General features: G+C 42.9%; 1 protein-coding gene across 1 annotated transcript; it reads left to right on the forward strand.

The window, feature by feature from the left end:
* Window positions 1–130: 130 nt before the first annotated feature.
* On the forward strand, window positions 131–24,602 carry LOC102297035 (myosin-7B). The gene is made up of 46 exons (XM_014338178.2): window positions 131–176; window positions 2,181–2,280; window positions 3,031–3,134; window positions 3,409–3,552; window positions 3,639–3,795; window positions 4,057–4,084; window positions 5,423–5,516; window positions 5,623–5,715; window positions 5,821–5,884; window positions 6,397–6,495; window positions 7,172–7,275; window positions 7,351–7,489; window positions 8,001–8,119; window positions 8,222–8,371; window positions 8,685–8,855; window positions 8,948–9,127; window positions 9,911–10,043; window positions 10,154–10,230; window positions 10,463–10,550; window positions 10,971–11,088; window positions 11,167–11,290; window positions 11,371–11,507; window positions 11,779–11,949; window positions 12,050–12,134; window positions 12,765–13,007; window positions 13,085–13,261; window positions 14,210–14,355; window positions 14,483–14,573; window positions 14,654–14,811; window positions 15,152–15,383; window positions 15,787–15,913; window positions 17,040–17,158; window positions 17,261–17,457; window positions 17,621–17,804; window positions 17,902–18,067; window positions 18,294–18,418; window positions 18,489–18,604; window positions 19,310–19,496; window positions 19,705–19,914; window positions 20,002–20,127; window positions 20,378–20,468; window positions 20,743–20,822; window positions 22,005–22,109; window positions 22,202–22,297; window positions 22,962–23,105; window positions 23,188–24,602. The coding sequence occupies exons 2-46, from the start codon at window positions 2,181–2,183 to the stop codon at window positions 23,197–23,199; spliced, it is 5,811 nt and encodes a 1,936-aa protein (XP_014193664.1). The 5' UTR covers window positions 131–176; the 3' UTR covers window positions 23,200–24,602.
* The last annotated feature ends 2,467 nt before the right edge of the window (window positions 24,603–27,069 follow it).

Consider the following 27,069-nt stretch of genomic DNA (forward strand, 5'->3'; position numbering starts at 1 on the left):
CACAGCGGGCCTTTTATGACCGTCCAGCAGACCAGTCTGCCCAGTCAGCTGCAGGGGAGGGGGTCACATGCTGCAGTGACCTTCACAGTGAGGTTATAAAGCAAAGTGATGCTCTTTGAGTTGTTGTGTTTTTCTGCACATCCTCAAAGATCTTCAAAACAGAGCCACCCAGCACAGTAAGTACACTGCCCCCATTTTAATCATCAGATTTCTGTGATGTATGCTTTGATATTTGACATGACTGTCATAGATCCTAAGATGAATTTTATTTGTACACAGCAACTTGGATAACTGAGTTTTTAATACAAAAAGTGCAAAAATGTAAAGGATTCAAATTTCCCAGCAACCTCAGCATCTGAAGGTGTTACCCAGTGTGTAACTGTATGAGTCCAGTATGAGCAACACTGTGTGACACTCATCTAATGAACTTGGGAAAAGTTTAGTGCAAGTTTGCTACTGAACTGAGGACAAGATGCACGGCTAATGGCTAACACCATTATTGTCTGCTCCTGGGTAACAGCTGTAGGATTGTGACGCAGTGATGAAGTTAGATGTACCTGTTTACTAATGTCCTACAAAAAAATGTTTTATATTTTTTACTTTGTTTCATTTTGACAAAATTGCACGTTATTTCCTGTTGCATCCCGACTGGCTGCAGTCAGATTGTGAGATGGTCATCCTAAATTTCAGAAACAGAATTGTGTCCCTGCTGATTCACTAATGTCATTTTGTATTAGCTGATTTCTGGTCCATTTGACAACAGATGCGTTTCTAATGTAATCAATTTAAATTGAATTTAAAAGACCTGGAGAGTTGGTTTCAAATCTGCTTCATTTTTAATGAAATAAGGTGAAAATTTAGCTTCATGAGCTTCAACAACTACAGAGTCTTTTACTGGTGCTCAAAAGTATGTGAATGTTCTTACTGAACCTCGTTAAACTAGAAAAGAAGAGAAGCCTCAAAATATAAACAAGTACTAATGAAACATTATTATTTTGCACTTATTTTATAAGAAGCAGACTGAGAAACAGGTTTCTGTGTATTTATCAACAGTGCAATACTTTACTCACCATATTTGAACTGTGGACTTTATGTGGACTCAGGTGAATGGATTTAGGTTTATTAGGTCAAATGTGGCCAAGCATATGATTTCTGCCCACTAATATCATAGTCTTCTTTTAACTCTGTCCTGATGTTGAAAAGGAAAAGCCAAGTGGACTTGTTCAGCATTTTTCTAGAGTATTTGAGCACTCAGAGTTTCTTATGAAAAGCCTCATTCATTCAAGCACTTTGTTCTATGCAGAATCACTTTTACACTAAGACATTTCAAACCCAAGATTCAGTATCAAGGACTCTTCAACGAGTAGAGGAGGCAGGGATAGAACCACTGACCTGCTCATTTATAGACAACCTACCTTTTGAACCACAGATGCTGCATAGACGCTTCACCTCATCTTGTGAGTCTTTGTTAAGGCACTCAGACTCACACAAAGGGAGATAACGGAAGGGTTATATTTACTAGAAGAATTTGCAAAGGGATCCTCTTGAGCTGATGTGGCAGCTGTTAGCTCTCTTGGAAAGCCTGAGTAATGCAGCGAGGTAGGCCAGAACTACTGTGAATGACTGCCATGCCAATTTGTTGACATCACAGTTTAGTTCAGTCCATGCCTGGGATTTACTCGCAGCTAAATAAAGATTTATAGTGCAGTCGATGGGATGAATGATCGTGGCTTATAATGACGGGAAAGATAAATGTGCTCATGTTCTATTTTTTTCTCACTGTAAATAATTTCAAGAAACAGACGCAGCCTCTACATGAGAAATCTACTGATGACGTTTGCATTAAACAATGACGGTGCACGTCCTCTCAAGTGTGACTGGTGGGAAATGAGCATCTGAACTTTGTATCAGAACATATCTGCAGCCAACGTAACAGAACGGGAAGAAGTTGGTGCAGAAGTTGGATCAGTGTCGCCCTACCTTAGCCAGAAGAAAGCCAGCACTGTTATTTATTAGCATGGTGATAAATGCTGCTGTCTGAGAATGCTTTAAAAGTTTGCTCATGAGCCTTCAGAACATTTAAAGCAGAAAGTACCACATCTTTTCCACATTGTTTGGGAAATAACAGCCCTCCGAGGATCTTTAATGAATGCTCATATCTGTGATGTTTGTGTGTTCAGATGTCTCGGTTCCTGGACATGGCGGAGTTTGGAGAAGCGGCTCACTACCTCCGCCTCACCAACTTGGAACAGCTGGCTGCCAAGGCCCAAGCTTTTGACGGTCTCTGTTTCCTTTTTATATTTCTCTGTACCAGAGGTGGAAAATACGGACAATCTGTACTTAAGTATAAGAAAAGATACTAGTGTAAAAAAACTACTCCAGTTAAAGTCAAAGTAGTGATTCAACTTCTTTGCTTAAGTACTGCTGCTCTGAGGTTTAGTTGCCCCAGCTGAGTTCCATCCTCCACACTGAGACTATACAGTTTATGTTGTTTTTATACTAGAATGTATGAAGGTGGAATTCAGGGACTGAATCTCAGCATCATCACCCAACTTCCAATCAATCTGTGCTACACCACAGCTGTGCACCAATCACACACTGTTCTTTAAAACCGGTACTCCTTACCTGAGCACTCCTCACCTTTGTAAAAAGACAAACAAACACAGGCCCACTTTAACACCAGACTATGACACACAGTATGCAGCAACCCTGGTCATTATTACACAAACAGTACTGTCTTCCATGCACTACTGTTTAGGCTCACATCGCTTTGATGTCTGAAGTAAGGAGCCTGTTTCGAAAATGTAAACAGTAGAAAGTACAGATATACATGTTCAAATGTAGGGAGTAAAAGTAAAAAGCTTTCAGGAAAATAAATACTCAAGTACAAATACCTGAAAATTAGGAAATAACAAAGTAACAAAGTATTTGTACTTCCCACCTCTGCTCTGTACATAGGTCTAGATGCTGTATGTATATATATATGCTACTGCATACTAAATAAAATGCTATGTAATCCATTTCTCTTAGGCACGAAGCGCATTTGGATGCCCGATGAAACTGAAGCATACACTGAAGTGGAGATCAGAGAGCTGAATGGAGACAAGACTACTGTGGAGACCAAAGACGGACGGGTTAGTCAGCCAGCTACTTCTAATTACTCGATACGCTGTTTATTCATTATTATTATTTAGTCATTTAATATGTTGAGTAGAAACACACAAGCCCCAATTATCCCCCACAATAAAACTGCATCTCCTTTTGATCTTTTTTGTTTCCATGCACCGTTTTGCTGTCCTGAGTTAAAATGTGTGGAATGTTGTTTTTCTTATTTCACAATCAAAAAACAAACAGTTAAATTTCACTTTGAGGGGTTTAACTAAAGCTTCATGTGTGTTTGTGTTTCAGTTTCTAATAGTAAAAGAAGACGACCTCCAGCCAATGAACCCTCCTAAGTTCGACATGATAGAGGACATGGCCATGTTGACACACCTGAACGAAGCATCTGTCCTCTTCAACCTGAGGAGGAGATACAGCATGTGGATGATCTATGTTAGCATCTACTCTGATGTGCAACCATCAAAAACACGTTTCCATCTTCCTCACTGTGTGTTTCTAACTGTGTGTCTCTGCGTCAGACCTACTCTGGTCTGTTCTGTGTCACAGTCAATCCATACAAATGGCTGCCGGTCTACACTCCTGAGGTGGTGACAGCCTACAAAGGGAGGCGCCGTGCAGATATGCCGCCCCACATCTACGCCATCGCTGACAACGCTTACACTGACCTGCTGCAGAGTGAGTCACCTTTAGCCTCATCAGCCATGCTGTCAGCTTTCTCATTGCAGTCGTTACCTGGCAACCAGCCAGTTGACAATGTCTTCTATGCTGCACCTTTTATTCCAATTAAACATTAGAGGTATAGTCTGTGTTTGTGGTGTCAATGTACGGACCACTTTAGATGAATGCGTGAATAAATCTTTTGCTTAGTGGATAAACTTTGAGCTCATGATTTGCCTCTTCTGAATATTTATTCACTTGGTTTTATTTCCCTCACAGATCGTGAGAACCAGTCAATGCTCATCACGTAAGTCAGAAGCACAGCTGGTCTAACATTACGGTCGGTAATATGACATCATAATAAAAATACAAATGGAAATATGAATTTTATGAGAAAAGCAAACCATGTCCTGTATATAAACTTGCAGTTTATTTAATTTAAACCACAGACTACATATAAAAAGATGGAAGTAGCTTCTAGGTCAGAGCATAAAGCTGTTAACCAGGAACATTCTTTCTACTGGCCAGCAGGGGGAGACTCCTCTAGTTTCAAAGTCGTGTACAAGTCTATGGGTAAATGCCTCTGCCACGCTCTTGATTATTTAGTAAATATTTCATGATGGCTTAATGGTCACAATCAAGAGTTCATGGTCTTATTGAAAAAAAATGTATTGTAGAAATCCAAATTTTAAAATAAGATGGTGCAGAGATGATGAAAAGTTGCTATTGAGTATCTAAAATACTCCAAAACTACACTTCTGTTCACAGAGACACCCATAGTAGACAAGTCAAAGGGTAGAGGCCACACAGATTTGGACCACCTCTCCCTGGGGGTTGAGATAGGGCTAAAGGGCCCCAGACCCAAACAGAGAAACACTGACAGAAAACTCAAATCGACTTTGATGAGGAAGGATCTTCCCTATGAAAGGAGTACGTGCTGCAGTTAAAGGTGGATTGGTCTCAACCTCGGGAAGCCAACCATTAACATCACTAGGTCGAGACTGGAATGGTATCCAAAAAGAAAGAGGAAGAGAGAAAGCTGGAGGAACACATGGCTGAGGGATACTGAGGCACCTTGGTTCTTCTTTAGGAGCAGAAAAGTATAAACCACATACCAGGATTGGATTCTGAATTACTTCCAGTTCTTGGTAGCTGAGTGATCGTTAAACATCACAGCTCTCATCTGACTAACATGATTTAACTGTACTCCACATGGGTATCATGGCATAGGGATGGCAATAGGTCTTCCAGTTGTTTCAAACAAGGTTCCAGTCTTGGTTGTGGAAGTGTTACATCCCTAGTCACTACTGTAGGAGAGCACAGGGCCGTGGTTTCTTCTGTAGACCCATCCATCGCTCATTACATCCAGTTAGTTAGCTCAACGGAAATAGCAAAAACACTCAGCTGAAGGCTTCAAAGCCTGTGCGTGACTGCACAATGTCATGATTTAAACCGAGAACAGAGAGTGATGTTCTCACTTAATATGTGCCTCAGTGTATTCGTTCTGTCTTTCGCCTCAGAGTTGTAGAGTTTATACATGTCATGATGAAGTAGCACCAATATGTTATTGCTCTCATTCACTGATAAAGGCGTATTTTAAATTGTTTAACTGAAAAATGACTTTGTTTTTACACCATCCTTTCAGAGGTGAGTCAGGTGCCGGGAAAACAGTCAACACTAAGAGGGTGATACAGTACTTTGCCATCGTCGCTGCTCTAGGAGAAAATGTGAAAAAAGGAGTAAGATGCCTCAACAGTTTCCCTTTTCCTTAACTGTTCCAGTCCATAGTGAAAAAAAATACCCATACTGGGAATATGTCTTTGCAATGTTTCTCTTTGTATTCAGGGATCTTTAGAGGATCAGATTATTGAAGCTAATCCAGCTATGGAAGCATTTGGGAATGCCAAAACCATCCGCAATGACAACTCCTCCCGCTTTGTGAGTTCATCCTCAAGGCTGGAGTGGAGAACACAGCTTTGTGTCTCATGTGATTTCTGTGTAGACGTGTTGTAAAGACCATGGGTTTGTATTTGTGTGCTTCAGGGCAAGTTCATCAGAATTCACTTTGGCCCAACAGGGAAACTGGCGTCTGCTGACATCGACATCTGTAAGTGTTCTCAAAAAGTTATTCCACGTTTGAATTTGTTAGTTAAACTGCACTAGACGAACATGTTAGCCTTTCTACTTCTTTTCAAATGACATTTTATTATCACACAGCCACAAATACGTTTTAATTAAAACCATCCATCTAGTGTAAAATTTTGTAAGGCATGCGGGTGTAAAAGGGGCTGAAACAGCACATTAGTTCACTGGAAACTTGTCTCAAAAACTAAAAGCTCTGGGGCATTGTTGGAAACAGAGGTACATCCCAAACACTCCTAGTACACTGTGACAAATGACTGAGGAACAGTTTAAGTCATGCAGCAGTTACTATACAGTCCTCCAAGTTTCCAATATCTTACATTTCTTGGGCATACTTCATTTTATGGCTTAGTGGTATTGCAAGACAAGATGTGTTACTAACATCTCAGCGTCAGACACTGAAAGGTTGTGAGGTGTTGTGGGTGTCTCGCGATGCTTTGGCTGATGAGTGACGTAGTTTGTGTTTATTTTCCTCAGACCTTTTAGAAAAGTCAAGAGTTGTTTTCCAGCAACCAGGAGAGAGAAGCTACCACATCTATTACCAGATCCTGTCCAATCATAAGCCAGAATTACAAGGTAAAAAACAAACAAAAAAACTACCCAGTGCTGCAACCTGTCCAATGAAAGACACCAGCTATATAAATGACACTCAGTTTAATAGAACTGCATTATTAACAGAAACAGAAATAAAACCAAGAACATGCAGAACAATAAAAACAATGCATGTCTTTAAAATCTAATTTATCAACCCAGAAATCTGGGGAGGCTTTGGTGCAGGTTTACGCGCCCCCGACAAATATGACTGACCTAAAACAATGAGGCAGCGACTACAGTTTGCTGTCTTTGCCTGTTGTAACAGTTGCTGTTGTAATGCAGTGTATGACCACATGGCGGCGCCTCCTGTCTCATGACTGGTGTGTCACCCCCTTTTTGTTCTTCTTCGCACTCCTCCTGTAATGGATGCTCCCGTGTGTGCTCTTTAGTAATGTGTGGTAGAGGTAGCACCTTTATTGTTGATATTGTAAATAAATGAGTACTTTTTGTCAGAAGCTGTTGCTCATTCGCTACCCAGCTGCACACCTCCGCGGCTGGCTTCACCTGCACGTTACACTGCTTACCAAATAACTGAACAATAACATTATGAACCACAGAAAATATGAAACATGCCATTTACAGTCTGAGGAGCATGGGAAGAAAGAGAGGGTTAACTGTGATAACTAATGATAAAATAATTTCATGATGTATGATGCAGACATGCTGCTGGTGACCACCAACCCCTACGACTACCACTTCTGCTCTCAGGGTGTGACCACGGTGGAGGGCATCAGTGACGGAGAGGAACTGAGGCTCACCGACGTAAGAGGAACACAGCGTCTCAAAGAAAACTCTCTGATGATGTGTGTAAACTGTACTCTGTATGTTTGTGTGCAGCGTGCCATGGACACGCTGGGCTTCACTGCAGAGGAGAAGTATGGCTGCTACAAAATTGTTGGAGCCATCATGCACTTCGGTAACATGAAGTTCAAGAAGAAACAGAGAGAAGAGCAGGCCGAAGCGGACGGCACAGAGAGTATGAGCCACTAAACACCATCACAAAGACACAACAGTTAGTTTGTATGATGGATGCAGGCGATGCTGCCTGGACAGAGCTTTCTGTTGTCTCGCAGTGTGTTATCAAAAGGATTTTGGTAGAATATGATGGAAAGATAACGAAGCAACAATATAGAGTTTTAGCCTTTTTAAACAAAAATTACTTTTTCAATTTCAATTTCTTGGTTAAGTTACAGAAAGTACCAATGCAATACTAATTGTAGGCGAAAGGTCATGAGCTGGGACTAACTGCAGACCTCGCCCAAATCTCACAATACACAACCTCAGAGGATGTATTATGAACTTGTGGTTGAGCTGCGACAGCCATCAGTTACATATGGTCCGTTGTAGTTGATCTTTATAACTATCTGGCATTCAGGTGAACAAGTCCTCACCTTTTTTTTTTTTTTAAATCTTTTTGTATAACTGTGAAAAACATGTCTAGTCTGTGCTGGTAGAGATAATTACCTGCATGTGGTTTGTGTGTTAAGGTGCAGATAAGGCAGCTTACCTGATGGGCATCAGCTCTGCTGACCTGCTGAAAGGCCTGTTGAATCCTCGAGTGAAAGTGGGAAATGAGTTTATTGTTAAAGGACAGACTGTAGAACAGGTGATCAAAGTTTTCTGTCTTACTACATAAACTTAACTGTAAATTTCCAAACATGTTTATCTGTGGTCCCAGGAAAACTAACAGGTCGTGTTTTGTGTCTAGGTGAACTATGCAGTGGCCGCCCTGGCAAAAGCCACCTATGACCGCATGTTTAAGTGGCTGGTGGGTCGTATCAACTCGTCCTTATACACTTCTTTGCCTCGTCAGTACTTCATCGGTGTCCTGGACATCGCCGGCTTTGAGATCTTTGAGGTACAAAGAAAATACAAAGAGACACTTTCAGCACCTTCAAATCCAGCCACGGTCCAGGTCTTTCCAGTGACACCAAATATATGTTTTGAAGATAAATGCTAGTATAGTAATAGTGCGCAACCATTGGAATAAAAGTCGTGAAATCATAGCAAGGATATCCTAGATGTCAGCTCAAACCTAGCACAGGAAACACTAGCAGACAGCTTTTCAGAGAAAAGGTTTTTCTTCTTTAGTGTCACTCGTGGTTCGGTCATTTTGCAGAATTGAACATCTTTTGAGTAACTCCAAAAATATGGTTCATTTCTGTTTGCAGTTCAATAGTTTTGAGCAACTGTGCATCAACTACACCAATGAGAAGCTGCAGCAGTTCTTTAACCACCACATGTTCATCCTGGAGCAGGAAGAGTACAAGGCTGAAGGCATCGAGTGGACCTTCATAGACTTTGGTTTGGACTTACAGGCCTGCATAGACCTCATAGAGAAGGTATGTTTGCGTGTTACATGGGTTGTATTGGATGATTCCAATATGAAGCCTATGTGAATATGAAATGAATTAATTAGAGCTCCTTTGTCCAGCCAATGGGTATTCTATCCATCATGGAGGAGGAATGTATGTTCCCCAAGGCCACGGACCACAGCTTTAAAACCAAACTTTACGACAACCATCTTGGGAAGTCACCCAACTTCCAGCGGCCGCGTCTAGACAAGAAGCGCAAATATGAGACGCACTTTGAGTTGGTCCACTATGCTGGAGTGGTGGGTATCCTTTCATAAAGTCACTTTTTCTGTTGTTGGTCATTTGAAGTCTACTTGAAGGTGAAGTTCTCCAGTTTTATCAGGACAATTTAACTTTGGTCTTAGCTCAGATAAGCTACAGAGCTACAGCAGGGTGATAGAGACGTTGCTCTGGCCTTTTCAGGTGAAGCCATAAAGCTTTTGATTTTACTCTTGAGCTTGGGTTGAAACTCTGGACATGAAGAAGGTTGCTGGGAACGTCGGGATGGGAATTGGTCGGGTGTGACTTTGAATAAGGAACACAAAAAATCCTAAAGATTTAAACATGGAAAGAAAATTGTGTTATATTCTCAGCGTTGTTTTTAAAAGCTCGAGTTGACAAAAAAAATCTTATGATGTTTTATTTTGGTATAAATGGACAAATGCACATCCAGTTATTTATTATATAGGATCATACTTATGCTTTAAGTCACATGAGAGCCCAGTGGCTAGAAGAGCTCAGCAGCAAAGTGACCACAGAACATCAGTGAAGTTCGGTTACTTGTATTGACAACAAGGAAACTAGCTGATAGCAATGTGTACTGGATGGCTCTACAGTTAAAACAACTATCAGTGAGATTAAAGGACACTGTTGACTGACAGGTGGGAAAAACATCTGGTACATCTACAAGCTAACATCTGGACATTTTCTTTGACCTGAGAGTGTCTGTCATGCAAATACGCTTTGATTGCAACGCCTCTCTCTCAAGTTAGATCTGGCCGAGGTTGATGTCACAGAGCTCAACTGACTGGTGTGTGTTGTAGGTGCCGTACAACATCACAGGCTGGCTGGACAAGAACAGAGATCCTCTGAATGAGACGGTGGTGGCCCTCTTCCAGAAATCCTCCAACAAACTGATGGCTGGACTTTTTGAGAACTACATCAGCTCTGACATGCGTAAAAAAACAGCCTCACTAAATATTTAATGGAAAACCGTTCAACTACAACAAGGAATTGAACTATATGAGTGTGTTTGGGTTGAGTCTTGCTTTTTTGTGTCATTTTAGCTATTGATCCGAAGGCTGAAACCAAACAGAGGAGGAAGAAAGCAGCTTCTTTCCAAACTGTGTCACAGTTGCACAAGGTGGGTGTGACTGGCAGCTTCCCCTGAGACACCATTACAGGGGGGGAATTCATTTTCCCAAGGTGCCACAGGAGAAACTGGGACTGTTACTGGAGGGCATAACCAGTAAGCTTAATTTGATCTCTTTATAAGTCTGAGAGGGCCTCCACAGCAGTCTCAGTTTGTCATGTGACCCTTAGGCCCCTGCTGTACACTATGACAGAGGTTTCAACTAATTGTGTGTTTATTACAGGAAAATCTTAATAAGCTGATGGCTAACCTTCGCAGCACTCAACCTCACTTTGTGCGCTGCATAATCCCCAATGAGAGCAAGATTCCAGGTAAAACCATGAACCCTGGTATCTACTGACAGCTGGTGTCTGTGAGTCGTCCTCACCCAGAAAAATAAACTTGCTAAATGAATGACCTGTATGTGGTGGGGTAAAAGGTGTTTTTCACCTTGGCACCACTAAAGGTGTTTTTATTGTCTCGTGCCAGAAATATTACCAAAGATATTGTTACTACTTAACAAGTCACAACAGACATATTATGTCTACGTGCATTTGTTGATGCACTTTCAGTTTGGTTTTAGCGTAATGCTCGATTTTGTAAAGAAACCATCTGAAGTAATGACTTTTACTTAATTGCACTGAAAGGGAAATTCTAGTTCCTTCCCATGCCCCAAATAAAAATATTGTAGGACTGCACAGTTAAAGTATTCTCCAAGTTATTTTTTGAGATGCCTTCCTTTGTTTTTCCAGGTGTGATGGATCCCTTCCTGGTCCTCCATCAGCTCAGGTGTAACGGGGTCCTCGAGGGGATCAGGATTTGCAGGAAGGGCTTTCCAAACCGCATCCTGTACGCTGAGTTCAGACAGCGGTGAGTCGCATATCTAACACATATTTATTTACTTCATCTGCTGTTGCTCTTCAGTAATGGACTTTTTTTTCTTCTCAGTTATCGCATCTTGAACCCTTTTGCGATTCCAGAGGACTCATTTGTGGACAACAGGAAGGCTGTGGAGAAACTGCTGGGCTCTCTTGACATAGACCACAGCCAGTACAAGTTTGGACACACAAAGGTACAACAAATTCAAGTTTACCCTGCCTTTGACACCTATGTTGTTGGAGTTCAGCTGATGGTCCCGTTGCTTCGTCTCAGGTGTTCTTTAAGGCGGGTCTGTTGGGTCAGTTGGAGGACATGAGGGACAACCGTCTGTCTCAGATCCTCACCACCGTTCAGGCCATATGCAGAGGGAAGCTCATGAGGATGGAGCGACAGAAACTGATGCTGCAAAGGTCAGTGTCACATGTATCAGGGGAATGAATGATACAAATCAGTAAAAAGGAGACTTTAAAAACTTTTTAAGTGCTGATGCCAGAAAAGTTGATCAGAAGGAAGGAGGAAGTTGTATTTGTAAGAAAGAAAAGCAACCTGACAGAGTTTAATGAATATATGACCATGCCAAGATGTTTAAACTTTGCTTAGTGCAGCAGGTTGCTGTTGTTTTGACTCTCATCAGCTGTTTTTTGGGGCTGATGTGATTTTTTTTATTCTTCTTCCTCTCAGGGACGCAGCGATGGTGATCCAGTTTGCCATCAGGGCATTCTTCTCAGTGAGGACTTGGCCGTGGATGATATTATTCTTTAAGCTCCGTCCGCTGCTCAGGAGTGCCCAGGTCGAGAAGGAACTGGCCGCTCTGAACGAAGAGTTCAAGAAACTAAAAGAGGCCTACGGCAGGTCCGTTAATCCGCCGGCGCTTGAATCGGGGCTACAGCTGAGCTGCACGCAGACAGACGTCTGATGTCCTGCCATGTTTCTGTTTGGTTTTTTTCATCAGGTCGGAGGTGAAGCGGAAGGAGGCGGAGGAGCGGCAGGTGGCTTTGGTTCAGGAGAAAAATGACCTGGCTCTTCAGCTTCAAGCAGTAAGACTTAAAGAAATTTAAACGAGTGGTGCCAGCTCACCACAGCAGGATCCTTACAGCAGGGCTTCACAGAGTAATAGAAAACACAGAACTGAGTCCATGAGGGCAGAAACCTGGTGGGCATTAAAAGGTTAACATAGGTTTACTTTCTACATTCGATCGTGTTTTGTCCTGTTTATTGTTCGTGGTCTCTATAAATCTCTTTTTTATCGTCTGCCCACTGGTAGGAGACCCAGCGTAGTTCTGCTGGAGATTTCTTTAGTCACTTTTAATCGTGCGTTCTCGCCCTCTGAGGTCATAGTGATATATTTCCTGCTTTGCTATTTAAAATATGTTGATTCCTTTATTCTGGGTGCTTGTTTTAGCCTCAGCAAACCCTCTGTGGGTTTAAGCACCCACCAATAAACAAACTCTCATTGTTTTAGTGATCCAGCTAGTCATGGTCATGGAACATGTGCAGTCATAAGAGCACACTTTTAGTCACTCTGTATACTGCGTAGTCCATTATGCAAGAATTTTATGCACTTGTTCATAATTTTTAATATACCCTGTCCATATTACAGCTGTTAGCTTCTGATATGCAGACTGGCCTCATATATTTAAATAACTTTTTGTCTCCAAACAATCCAGGAGCAGGACAACCTGATGGATGCTGAGGACCGCTGCAACCAGCTGATTCAGTCTAAAATCTCTCTGGAGTCAAAGCTGAAGGAGATGCAGGAGCGCCTGGAGGATGAGGAGGAGATGAGCTCCACGCTGACGTCCAAGAAGCGTCAGCTGGAGGACGAGGTGTTATCGCTGAAGAGAGACGTGGATGACCTGGAGATGACCCTGGCTAAAGTGGAGAAAGAGAGACATGGGGTTGAGAACAAGGTTTGTTCCCCAAAAGAGACTGCTTTCCATCACTTCCCTCACTCACAGAAGAATGTTTGTTTTTTCTCTCCATGCAGGTGAAGAACCTATCACAGGAGATGTCTGTTCTAGATGAATCCATAGCATCTCTGAGCAGAGAGAAGGCTGCCCTGCTGGAAGCTCACCAGCAGGCATTGAATGACCTCCAGGCGCAGGAGGACAAAGTCAACATGCTGGCCAAGGCCAAAGCTCGACTGGAGCAGCAAGTGGACAGTGTAAGGAGAGATATTCCTGGATGTCTGACAGTAGGCTGCAATAATAAACTGTTATTTATGGCACTCGAGTGGAAGGATGAGCAGCTTGAGACGACTGGTTGAACCTGTGCTGAATAAATAAGATTGAATTACCTGAAGTTTATTCAGGTAACTTTTGCATTTGTTTTTAAGTTTTAGTGTTGAGAAAAATCTTCATATGAAAACTCAGATAAAGCGTCTTGAAGGGATGGTTCACACTGAACATGCTCTGACCTGTGGGGCTTTTTATCATCCACGCTGTGCAGTTTGCTGTTTATGGGATATCAGCTTTGAAACACACTGCCATCCCCATACACGTCTCACGTTACCTTCTCCAACACGGGTAGCTGTAACCGATCACCGATAACCACTGCCACGCTCACCTGTCTCTGAAATGGACAATTCCCCTGTGTTTGTGTTGTTTGCACCTTTCGTAGCACTTGAATGGAATGAACTGAAAAATAATCAGTGTTGCTGTGGAGTCCTTGTATCCATGCTTCAGCTTTTCTGAGTAAAATTCTAGTATTTTGCTTTTCTGTTATTTAATTAGCAGAAATATGTCTGTTTGTTTCAAACCTGCTAGTATTAGCCGGTCATTAGCATCTCACCCCAACCTTAACAAAATCCAAACGAGTGGATAAAACTTTCACTCATACAGCATCACGATAGAGTAAACATGTTTACTTCTGCTGTGAAGCTGGACATTTCAGCACAGGAGTGTGTTAGAGCTTTGACTTATTTCTGAAGCCAGCTTCAAGTGGACGCCACAGGTCTGGGCTTTTGGCAGATTTTGGCCCTTTACACTGATTTCTTTTTCAACCCTGCAGGTTGTTAATTCTCTGTCCCTAAACAATCACTGAAATACCCACTGGTCCAGAAAAGACCTGTAATGTTCCCTGCTGTTATTACTGGTTTCTAACTCATGTGCAGGTTGAGACTTCGCTGGAGCTGGAGAAGAAGGTGCGGACCGATCTGGAACGAACCAAACGGAAATTAGAGGGGGATCTGAAGCTGTCCATGGACTCAGTGAGGGACCTGGAAAACCAGAAGGAAGAGCAGGAAGAGAGACTGAGAAAGTAGGAGAAATGTCTAGAGTTTTGGAATATAAATGTTTAGCTGAAAGGGCTCATTTTAACTGAAAAAAGGTACTTTATTACTGTCAATCCCTACAAAATGCTTTTCTCTCTTCACCCTTCTCTAAAGGAAAGACTTTGAGTTGGTGCAGCTTCAGTCAAAACTGGAGGATGAGCAGAGTCTGGCTGCTCAGCTTCATAAGAAGATCAAAGAGCTTCAGGTTGGTGCAGAGAGAATCTTATTCAGCTTCCTCTTCTTCACTGCTGCTGCTGTAGTTTGTTTTGTACTTGCCCTCCTCAGACTCGTATCGAGGAGCTGGAGGAGGCCCTGGAGGCGGAGCGGGCATGGCGTTCCAAGGCGGAACGACAGAGGAACGACGTTGCCAGAGAACTGGAGGAGCTGGGAGAGAAGCTGGAGGAGGCAGGAGGAGCCTCAGCGGCTCAGATCGCCCTCAACAGGTTAAAATGGGCTTTGGTGATTTCTAACTTCCATCAAAGGGATCCATTAGGGGTCAGTTACTCAGAGCCACAGTAGCTACGTTAGAGGTGACCCTTACTTTCGGTCATATACAAAGCGCTCAAATGATGGCTGTTTTAAAATAACATGGTCATTGTATGCACAGGTACTTCCTGTGAGGCGTTGAGACTAATAGAACACAGCTCTAGCTGTATGTCAGAGAAACCCCTCAAAGATTACATGCAGATGTAGATTCCTACCTTTAGAGTTCGACAGTGGATGGAGTAGTATCTCAATGCTGAGATTTTCCCAGATTATCACAAATACTGCTTTGTTGAACAGAAAGCGAGAGGCAGATTTCCTGAAGTTGCGGCGGGAGCTGGAGGAGGCGGGGCTTCATCACGAAGCAACAGCAGCCACCCTGAGGAAGAAGCACTCGGACATGGTGACGGAGCTCAGCGAGCAGATAGATGCTCTGCAGAGAGTCAAACAGAAGCTGGAGAAGGAGAAGGTGGAGTTCCGGCTGGAGGCTGATGACCTGGCTGCCAGCGTGGAGCAGCTCTCCAGGTCAAAGGTAGGAACAGACCTCCCGCTTAAGGGGCCACTCCACCAGGTTCATCAGTGTCAGTCTACTCGTCATGTTGAGTCCTGCTGGCCCTGTTTATGCTGCCATGGATGCAGTAACAGAGCTGGGTACAGTGCTGCCTCTCATCCTTGATCTTAATCTGCCCAGAGGCCATTTCCAATGCTCTGACAGCTTTGTCCTCATAAAGCAGCGTTATTGCAAAAGAACTGATGATGGGACACAAAACAAGGTGGTTCTTGCTCTTGACCTGTTTACACTTTAAACCTGTGAGGAGGTGAAACGTGTTAATGCAGTGCGACCAGATTTGGTCACATTGTAACCACCGCACGTTGATCGTGTTTCTTAGACCACATTAACTGTGACTTCTCTGTTGATTGATCTTTGTGTGCAGGCTGCTGTGGAGAAGATGTGCAGGGTTTATGAGGACCAGCTGAATGAAAGCAGGAGCAGAGCAGACGAGCTGCAGAGACAGCTGTCTGAAGTCAACGCTCAGAAAGCACGAGCAGTCACAGAAACCAGTACAGCACACTGACACACCCGACACCGATTCTACAGATCTGAACACCTGATTTTAGGCTGCCTGAATTTTCTTTCTCCTACATCTTGCAGCACTCTGTGTGGATGTCCTCACCTTCCTGTCTGTTGTGTTAGGATTATTAGAACAAATGCTTAAAATGTACTCAATAGAAAAAAGCATTTAAAATGATTTCTTTAGTGATCAACATAATAATATTAAACATTAATTGACAGCGAAAGGTGATGGAGAATTATTGAGATGGCATAAATTCCTCTCCCTCTCAGCTTAAGCTTTGCTAACAGGACAAGTAGAAGGTCATAAAATGTTAATATAAGCTTATTAAAGCTAGTGATGATGGCCATCACTACAATCATGGCTGAAATAGGAACCACTGGTAGAAGATTTTGCAACTTTTAATGGCACCAACTTTTAAAAACTGAACTTCTTTAGTTTCCCAACATCGATGCATTGGTTTCTACACCTTCATCAAAAATTTCCCGTTAGATTTTCCCCATTTTTCCATTTAAAAAAAGAATTTCAGGCTCAACTGATGAAATACCTTAAAAGTAAAAACTTTCTGTATTTACTTTAGATTACAAACATGCAGCCCTTGTTAGGATCTAAATGACAGGAAGTGCCTGTCAGTCACCTACAATGCAGCTTTGAGATTCCTTCCCAGGCACGTTAGTCTTCACTCACATCTGGCGTCAGGTGATCTCAATAGGTCACATGACAGGGTGAGGCAAGGTCTCACAATGGTTTTACCTGAAACCTCTGCTGATAATGACCCACGACTTTTTTTGATGTGGTAATTGACTTCATGGAGTCATCACGCCGTCCCGCACTAACAGTAGTAAATAGTGACCTATCGCACTGGTGGATAATTTAAGTATCTGAGGGTTGTTCTTGATAGTGTTCTGTCCTCTGAGTCATAAAAAGGTCCAACATCATTTTATGTTTGATCTGAAACGATGAAAGTTTTTGAATCTGTGCTTATGTTTTGTCCACGATTCTTAGTAAACACGCCAACAAAAAAATACAATTTGTAAAAATGGTAAATGAATATCTGCTGTCTAAGATGCAGCAAGCTTATCGTACTCATGTACGTTTGGCTGTCGCCTTTTCAGCCGAGTACAGACGTCGTCTGGAGGAGCGAGACGCTACGATCGCTCAGCTCCAGCGCTTGAAGGTGGGCGCTTGCCAGAATGTTGAGGATATGAAGAAACAGCTGGAGGAGGAGAGCAAAGTAATACTTAACTCTTAACACATCAGGTCACTTCAGTGCTCTTATTAATAACTTTTTGAAGGTATTTTATTGGAACAAATGTATCCTGTGTCTGTGTTTCAGGCTCGCGTGGCGCTGGCTCATGCGGTGCAGGCATCCCGACACGACTGCAGCCTTCTCAGAGAACAGCTGGAGGAGGAGCAGGAAGCTAAGGCTGAACTGCAGAGGGCGCTGTCTACAGCCAACAGTCAGGTGGTTCAGTGGAAAGCAAAGTATGAGACTGATGCTGTGCTGAGGATAGAGGAGCTGGAGGAAGCAAAGTAAGACAACACTGCTGTAGCTGCACGTCACTCTGAGGTGCCTTTCTAACACATTATAGGAGAATGCAACGACCACAGTTTAAATTCTTTATCCAGTTTCATTCAAAGCAGCTACTGACTTTAGACTGGTAACGTTTAACAAGTTGAATTGTTGTATTTGCAGGAAGAAACTGGTCGTGAGACTGCAGACTCTCGAAGAAGTTGCAGAGGCGTCTCAGGCCAAGTGCTCCTCACTGGAGAAAACCAAACAGCGTCTGCAGATAGAGATGGAAGACCTGATGGTCCAACTGGAGCGCTCCAACGCTGCAGCTCTGGCTCTGGACAAGAGGCAACGCAACTTTGACATGGTCAGACATATGGCACGATTCCCCATGTGGAGATTTACACTTTAATGCCCATAAGTAGGTGTGCTCAGAAACAAATGTGTGCACTGGTTTGATGCAGGTGCTCAGTGACTGGAAGCTGAAGTTTGACGAGTGTCAGATGGAGCTGGAGGCCTCACAGAAAGAGTCTCGCAGTCTGAGCACTGAGCTCTTCAAACTGAAGAACTGCTATGAAGAAGCTCTGGACCAGCTGGAGACGATTAAACGAGAAAACAGGAACCTGCAGGGTACTGCAGTCCCTCCCCTGTCCTCTTAACTTACTACAATCACACTGGTATCTTCATTTCAGGGACCTGGTCTTACAAGCTCAATATCATGGAGAATATCATGATGTGAAGAGAAGTTGTAGTCCAGCGAACAAACTACTTCAATTTTTTTAATCCTTTTTTAATATTGTGGGAGTTAAGGGATTAAATTCCAGTGTATGAAAGTGTTTTCTGTATATATCTCTAGAGGAGATTGTGGATCTGACAGATCAGATCAGTCAGGAAGGGAAGACGATCCATGAGCTGGAGAGGATGAAGAAGATCCTCGATGTGGAGAAGAGCGACATTAGAGCCGCCCTGGAGGAAGCAGAGGTAATTAGCTGCTGTAATCAATTATCTATAAAGTCTTTCTTGCCTGAACTGTTACCTTTCCATTGATCAGGGAACCTTGGAACATGAGGAAAGCAAGATCTTGAAATATCAGATGGAGCTGGAGCAGATAAGGGCAGAGATGGACCGAAAGATTGCAGAGAAAGAGGAGGAGATCGACAGCCTCAGGTAATAAATATTTTAATAACAGACTGAAAGGGGCTTAATATATGGAATAGAATAGAATTAAATTTAATAGGCCTTTATTGTCATTGGAAAATGCTTGAAAGTGGTGCAAAGGAAAAACTGTTGTGTGGAAGAAGCTGTTAGTGAGTCTGGAGGTAGGCGTGGGACCAGATTGACCTGAGGCGCTGACCACAGGGCAGTGGGTCAAACAGGTGGTGAGCGGGGTGCGAGGGGTCACCTGTGATGGTCCTGGTTTTCCTGAGACAGGAGGATCTGGCGAGGCAGATGATTTTTTTGGGCTGTACCCTCTGCACAGCCTTCCTGGTGTCAGTTGTGGTCCCTGCATACCAAACACCAGTCAGGAGGAGAGAACGCTCTCCACTGAGGAGCGGCAGAAGGCCAGCAGAACTTCTGGTCCAGGTTATTCTTCCTCAGGACAGGCCTACTGTTAGCTACTGTTAGCTGGCGAGCTACATAGAAGGCTCTGCACTGAATGGACGGCCTGTAAGTGCAGCGAGCAGTGACTGTCTATAATTCTGTTAAAGCCTCGTCCTAAGGCACATAAGTACGGAGTCCACAGTAGCTCTTTCCCTGTGTAGGGTCTGCCTCAACCAGTCATACCAGAAAAAAAAGGTTCATAACCAGAGAAAGAACTGACAACTGCAACCTTAGTGTTGATGGAGAGGTAACTCCAATGCTGTCCACCAGGGGGAGCCAGCAGCGTTCCCTGGAGACTATGCAGGCCAATTTGGAGGCAGAAATTCGTCATCGTAGCGAGGCGGTTCGTTTGAGGAAGAAGATGGAGTCTGACCTGAACGAGATGGAGATTCAGCTGGGAAACGCCAACAGGCAACAAGCAGAGAGCCAGAGGATCATGAGACACCTGCAGATACAGGTACCCTCACCTGTTCACATCAGAATGATGAGTAAAAACAGTGTCCAGGAATGTGCTATTTACTGACCACACTGTGCTTCATTATCACATCAATCATGGACTGAAAAATGCAGCAGAAGTGAAAACTTCAACCAAAACAAAGCTCCGCCCCCTAGTGGCAAATGATATAACATGTAAACCAACCTTTCTGTGCTGAACTCTATCGCAGGTTAAAGAGCAGCAGGTGGAGCTAGAAGAAAAAGTCCAGCTGACCAATCAGCTCAGAGAGCAAATCGCCCTCCTGGAGCGGAGGTGTTCGCTGATGTCAGCGGAGGAGGAGGAGCTGCGGGGGGTCCTGGAACAGACTGACCGCACCCGCAAGATGGCCGAACATGAGCTGGTGGAGGTGTCAGAGAGAGTTAACCTGCTCGCTGCACAGGTTAATTAATTACGGCACATCAAATACAATCATGTTGACATATGAGCATTTCATCATGACAGACGGTTTGATGACTTCCTGTTTTAGAACACGGGCCTCATGAACCAGAAGAAGAAGCTGGAGGCTGACCTGTCTGTGCTGACCGGAGAGGTGGACGAGGCGATGCAGGAGAGTCACAATGCTGAGGAGAAGGCCAAAAAGGCCATCAGTGATGTTAGTCCTGACCCATGACCTTTGATCCCTGATCAAACCCACTGCTGCTGTTAAATTGTAGTTTTCATCACATGTTAACCGAGTTTGATGCTGGAAAACTTTATTAATCTTTAAATGTAATAACTCAGACATTTTAGCATTTCTTAATCATTTATTTACCCCATAAAGCTGCGATTCATGCATCCATCACACGCTCTGTCAGCCTCAAATACTTATTACCAGAATCCTGTTAATGTTTGTGCTTCACCAGGCGGCCATGATGGCGGAGGAGCTGAAGAAGGAGCAGGACAGCAGCACTATGCTGGAGAGAATGAAGAAGAATATGGAGTCTACTGTAAAAGGTACAATAACACTACTGACAAAAATAAATGCATGTATCGACTGTGATGTCACCTGTTGTCATGGTAGGTTAATAGAAACAATAGAAATTAGCTCGCCGAAACTAAAGCACAGACTTCTTGTCTGTTTGCTTTCTGGCACATTTGTTATCTGGATTATCTGAACACGCACAGTATACTGTATATTCGTATTTCCTCACTTGTAGATGATAACTTGTTCACATAGTTCACCTGCAGATGTCGCCGTGTTTTTCCAGCATCTATGTTCTTCTGACAGAACTGCAGGTGAAACTGGATGAAACGGAGCAGATGGCTCTGAGGGGAGGAAAGAAACAACTCCACAAACTGGAGACAACAGTGAGTGAAAACTCAGTCACAGAGTTGTTTCTCACTGTCAGTTAAATCAAGTTTCACTGCAACACCTGGTAGTTTAACAAGGACACTTTCTACTTTTCCTTGTGTCTGTCATACAGATACTCTTCTATACAGCGGTGGATGTGTTACATGCATTACATAAATAAAACCCCAAAACGTCTGAGTAACTTCTTAGGTCAGTTTCCAAAAAAGCGCATTTACAGAAAAAAAGTGCCTCTGCCAAGAGTCTTTAAAACATCTTTATTTGAGGTTTATCAAAAAAGTAATTGCCAAAGAATATTTGTGCTGGGAACAATTTTCCTCTACTGGCATCTGCTGCATAACAATGTAGGCACGCAGCATGCATAAACTTGCTAAAACCTTCTGCTGGAGGTGTCTTCCTGTTAAAAGGAAGTTTTTCCTTCCCACTGTTGCCAGGTGCTGGCTCACAGGAGGGTTGTTTGACTGTAGAGGTTTAAGCCTACAGTATAAAACACTTTCATGTGGCTGTTGTTGTAAAGTGGCACTGTATGAACTAAAGTATTGTTGTGTTTTGGGGGAGCGGCCAGTTATCTCCCATCATGCCTCAGGACACGTGCTGCTGTTAAGATGTTCTTGTTTTATTGCTTACGGTTACATGACGTTTAACTGTCCTGTTTATACTGCCGTACAAAGTCACTGACAGTTACTGTTTTACCAGGAGTGAGGTCGGTTATGTTGTTGTTGACGCTCGGGAGCGCGGTGCAGCACGTGTTTCATTAAAAACTCTCCTGACCTGTTTGGGGAGGAACAGCAAGCTCAGTCTCTGAGGGAGGATTTGTTGCTAAGATTCCTCTGCTTGCCCCAATATCATTAAAAATGAAAACTGAAAAAGTAAATGACTCAAAAAAATCCAAAACTGAACGCACTATTAAACGCACTAAAAAATGCACTTGATAATAGAGACATTAAGTTATAAAATGCAACATCATTTGATACTTTGTTTTTCAATTTTCCTTTTTTAAATCAATTCCTCTTATTGGTCATTTTTACATTTGATTTTACCTTTTGTCATAGATTAATTGATGCATGCATATTTTTTACTGAGTCATTGAATTATTTATTCATGCTTGATTTTGGCAGTTTTGCTCCTCTATATCAGTAACAGGTAACCAGCAGGAAGTAAATCAGCTGCTGTGTGTGCAGGTGAGGGCGCTGCAGACGGAGCTGACTTTGGAGCAGAAGAAGAGCGAGGAGTATCAGAAGGGGGTTCGACGCTACGAGAGGAAAGTGAAGGAGCTGACGTACCAGGTGTGAGGTCCTCGCTGCATCCAGCTGCTGCTGTCATACAGATGTTGGTCCCGTCTTCTGTGTTTTCATTGGATCTTTGTGCTTTCGTGCAGTCAGAGGAGGACAAAAAGACTCTGCTCAGGATGCAGGAGCTGATTGAAAGGTTGCAGGCCAAAGTGAAGAGCTACAAGAGACAAGCTGAGAACGCTGTGAGTGTTCAGTAATGCTCTAGTCAATACAATGCAAATCAGCATCAAAATGATTAAAAAACAACTTTTTTATTTCTATAAAGTCAATATCGCTCCACGGAGGGACTCACGTCTGTTTTAATGTGAAACACGTGCAAGTATGCAAACATAAACATAGATAAAATATACAAATGACTAGCAGGACGTTTCCTGCATAGACAACACAGACGGAAAATTTAGATCATAATCAGCATGTTCAGATTTTCAAGATTACCCTTAAAAAAACAATGATCCTGGGAGATTTTCTTTAAACAAAAACAGCATTTATTATTTCATTTTTTATTTGCTTGTTTTTAGAACAATTAGTGTGCTTACCTGTGTAGTCAACCCACGCCACCCTCCATGAAAGTACAGTCATTTCCTGAGCACCACAGATATTTGGGACTTTTAGTAAATGCACAGTTTGCATTTACTAATTGATATTCTGACATGCAAACACTGACATCAACAGAGAGCAACCCAGAAAAGCCCCGCCCCTCAGTGGTCACGGCAGATGGCCGCCCGTCCTTGAGCCTGGTTCTGCTGGAGGTCTCTTCCTCTTAAAAGGGACTTTTTTCTTTTTAGAGCTGCTCTAATCCATATAAAATAACATCTATTTAAAAGGGATCGTCTTTTTGTCCACCAGGAGGAGCAGGTGAGCTGCAGTACCGTACGTTTCCGCAAAGTCCAACACGAGCTGGACGAAGCCGAGGAGAGAGCAGATATCGCCGAGACGACCGTCAACAAGCTGAGGATTCGAACTCGCGAACAGACCAGCAAAGTCGCCATGGTGAGTTACGCTTGGACGAAGTAGAGGTTAACACTGTTTCGCTTCCATCAGTGTTCCTAATGAGCCGTTCGTGTCTCTGCAGATCACTGAATGAAGCTCTGCAGCATCTCCATCACTGATTAACTGACGTGTTGTTTGTTACCTGCTGTGTGTTTTTATCCAGTGTGTTTGTACATCTGCGTCTACTGTACGACAATGCGTTTTTTCAATGAAAAGTATTATAACCTGGTTTGAAAGGGAAGTGTTGAGGGCTGCGAGAACATACGAGCGGTCAGCCGTGTGTAAGCCCAGAGGGGGAAGCATCAGTTCTCAACCCTTTAAATTGGTTTTGAACAGTTTTATGCTTGTTTGTTTTCAGCAGGGTTCAGCATGCTTAACCAAATTAAAGAGAAGACTATAAAGATCTTTTTAAAATAGCAGTTTAATCCTCCTTCCACAGTCAGCGATCCTGGAAAAATAATGTAACCAAAAAAAGAAAGAAAGAAAAGAAAGAAGGCCAAAAAATAGTTGTTTTACTTCTCGTATGTGTCAGTACTTCATGTATTTCTACAGACATTAGCCGAATCCAGGAAAAGACAACTGTACAGACCTACAGGGCTGTATGCATCAGTTGAGCCATCAGTTCATGTAGACTGGCACTATTGGTTTAACAGTGATAGATTTAAAAGGATTTCTCAGAGACTTCTAATCGTTTCAGACATTTCATTGTAAAGATTAACGATGCTGTACTTTTATTTGGACTGTCGGACGTTTGTGTGGCAGTACATAAGATGCAAGATGTTAGGGAAGGGGACCAGCTTTGTCATAGTGGGTGACAGAGTGTGAGGCTGTGGCTATTTCCTGAGACATACTAAATGGTGATGAAAATACTGCTGGTATTATAAAATCATGATCCAGTCCAATAAATACACCAAAGACTCAGTAACAGAATGAGCTGTTTGACACCGGCAGAGAAGATTTGGCAAGTTTTTCATGGTTGCAACACACACGTGGAACCATTTAACAAACAGGAAATAAACCGGCTTTCAACTGGGACAGGATTTATTGCAAAGAAGCGTCGTTACAATAAAAAATAATAAAACTATAAATGAATAAAAAATGTTTTTTGCTAAATCGATTTAGCAGTGTTTTATGTCAGTACTGAGTCAGATGATTTTGTGGTTTTTGTGCATAAAAAGTTTGGTTTGTAAATGTTTTGTGGTGTCAGACTGTAACTTCCCAATTAAAGAAAGAAAAAACAGCGTTTAGAGACCAGCTGTTTAACCGAAGGCGGGGGAAAAAACATGGAGCTAAAAAGAGAGCTTTCTGATTGGTGGATGGAACATCAGCGCTGGATTTTTCTCTGCCCACCGGTGATGGCCAAAAGCATGTTAATGGGAAGGAGTTCAAACGAAAGAAATGTGCCTGTATTCAGACTGTAAGTTTGTTGATGTGTGGCTTTATAATTATTTGTTTTACTGTGTAGTGACCAATAAAAGCCTGATGCTGTTGACTGCTGCTTTTGGTCCACTCCTCTATATGTTGTTCTTTCAGGCTTGTGGCTTTCATTTCTGCACAGCTCTCGTAAAATACCGTCACAGCCTTTCAGTCCAGTTCATGTCTGAACTTTGGGCCGTTGCAGCAACATTTTGTTGTAGATCTGCTGCAGTGCTTGGGATCTTTAGCCGTGTCTCAATTCAGGGCCTGCATCCTTCGGAGGACCCAGCCTTCGCAGTCTACGTGGGCCGGGTTCTCCGAAGACCGAGAAGGGCAGAAGTGCGAGGCTGTGAAATGGGACGGTCTCGCCTTCAGATTCGCGTCAAAATATAACAAGACATTGGAGTAAATACTCGATCATCTCACACTTCAGTTTAATCAGTTTTCTGTTTATTCAGCTGTGTGAAAACTATGTTTAATCTCAGCCAAACTGATTTACTCAGGAACAAATAAAACACTGAAATAAACCAAATATTTAGAAGTTATCTAAGTCACTTATATATCATGTTCAGTTCAGTTGCCAAATTCTGGGATAGGTTGCAGACAAAAACACTTTGGACAGAAAAGGCACAGTTTGGCATTCAACACTTTATTCACAAACTAAAACCAATCACTGTATCCACAGGTCAGTGGGTGACTGTACAGGTGTGTTAGATCAGTATTAACTGGCTGCACATGGCAGCTTTACATCATGCCTCACCACGAACCCTCCATTGGTTCATTCGTCCCCTGCATCCTCCAATCAAAGTGCTCTGCAGTTTGTCCTTCAGCGTGTGTGTGCGTGCGTGTGGATAAAGTGAAGGTGTGTATGTGCGCATCCGTCCAGGCTCAGCTGGACCACATCGGTCCGGTTCTCGTGTGCGTCTTCAGAAGACACGCCTACACATTTACAAATACATTCAAACACAACCAGAAGGTTTTTCCTAGATATCTGTTAGACAGCAAATAGCACCGCAGAGCAAAATACACTTTGGGGTTAAAGAAAGAAAGAAAAAACGTCTACAGACAGCAGAGTGACAGCTGCATTCACACAGGAAGGAAGAAAATCACCTCCAGAACTCTTCATCATGGCAACTCTGATATGACATTAACGTGATGTAATGTGTTGATTTTTTTCTAAAAGCCCAGATTAGCCAATGAACAGTGGTCTCACTGTGGTGTTGTGATATCATGTTAGGTCACTGTGTGCTCTCCCTCTTGACCCTTGAGCTGTTCGGTACTCCATATACAGTAAATCCAAACTGTTTAAAAAATGATATTACACAGACTGTTATAACGTATGACTGCTAACTTCAGGGAATAATAGGTCACGAATAATTTGGATCACCGAGTTCACCGACATCTGTTCTGCTAATTTCCAGCTCCACATTTTCAGCCCTGGACTCTCTAGAGTAGCTTTTCCTGAGTCCAAGTTCAAAATAATCCTTCTTTATGTCAAACAGGGCCGTGGTGCTCGGCTCACTGCCTGTTTTAGCTCCTACAATCCAGATTTCTGCTGTTTCTGCTGCAGGTGGGTGAGGCTGTGCCTGAGATGACAATATTAGGGATATTTCCTCTCTATGACATCACACAGACCCAAGCACTGAAAAAATGGGCTGAAACTGACTGTTGAGAGTCTGAAGCCCAGCGCTCGCGGTGATTATTTGTACACACTGACCTTTGTGTTTTGAACCTTGGCCATGTTTAATATGAACATCCAATACTGGATAGCTGATATGTTACAGAAAATACTGAAACGCAGAACAGGTCCGCTGCAGTAATAAAACGAACAGCTGAACAGCATTCTGGGAAATATAAGAAACACAAGCGGGACCAGATGCAGGTAAGAAAACTATCTGACAGAGCCAGAGTATCTGAGGGGACACCGACAGAAACCTGGGCTTAGCCTGAAATCACTTCCTGTCCAGCTGTACTGACGGTGATCTTCTCTCAACACTCAGCGTTAATATTCAGACGTGAAACTCAAAAATAAATGACTTCAGTGTTTTGACTTCCTGTGTGAATCCAGTCGTGCTTTTCTACAGTTACAATTTACATTTTATATGTTCCGTTGTTGATCTAGATGAAAAAAAATACTTTAAAACTCAGCTGAGCGGACGAAACAACTGAACCAAAAGGACGGTGTGTAGGTACAACGTGATTGGACGATGAAGCGTTAAAAAACCAAAACACCGAACCAGATCTCCGTGAACTCTCCTTTGTTTCCAGACCTGATGACGTCATCACCGTGCCCTCGCTTCATTCATTCGCTTGTTCTCTTTGACTCTGACATGTTCTTCTCTTCGGGGCTGCTGCATTGCATCATGGGAACTGTAGTCAGTCACCAGGTTAGTACAACTGTAGCTCTGTCATCAAAAAAGCTGTCGGTCACTACGGTAACCGACACCCAAGTTAGCGAAGGGGGAAAAAACAACATCACATTTGCATCAACAGTGATGTCAGAGTGGTCGGCGTGAAGGTTTGTGGCGTCCGCTTCAGTCTCCGTTTA

The sequence above is a fragment of the Haplochromis burtoni genome, unplaced genomic scaffold, assembly GCF_018398535.1.
Source record: "Haplochromis burtoni strain Fernald_Lab_line unplaced genomic scaffold, NCSU_Asbu1 Contig_211, whole genome shotgun sequence".
NCBI lineage: Eukaryota > Metazoa > Chordata > Actinopteri > Cichliformes > Cichlidae > Haplochromis > Haplochromis burtoni.

Coding starts and splice junctions, on each gene's coding strand:
- LOC102297035 (XM_014338178.2), top strand. CDS start 2,181: ATGTCTCGGTTCCTGGACATGGCGGAGTTTGGAGAAGCGGCTCACTAC. Junction 12,135..12,764: donor TGGCTCTTCAGCTTCAAGCA/GTAAGACTTAAA, acceptor CAAACAATCCAG/GAGCAGGACAACCTGATGGA. Junction 19,497..19,704: donor TGAGACACCTGCAGATACAG/GTACCCTCACCT, acceptor ACTCTATCGCAG/GTTAAAGAGCAGCAGGTGGA.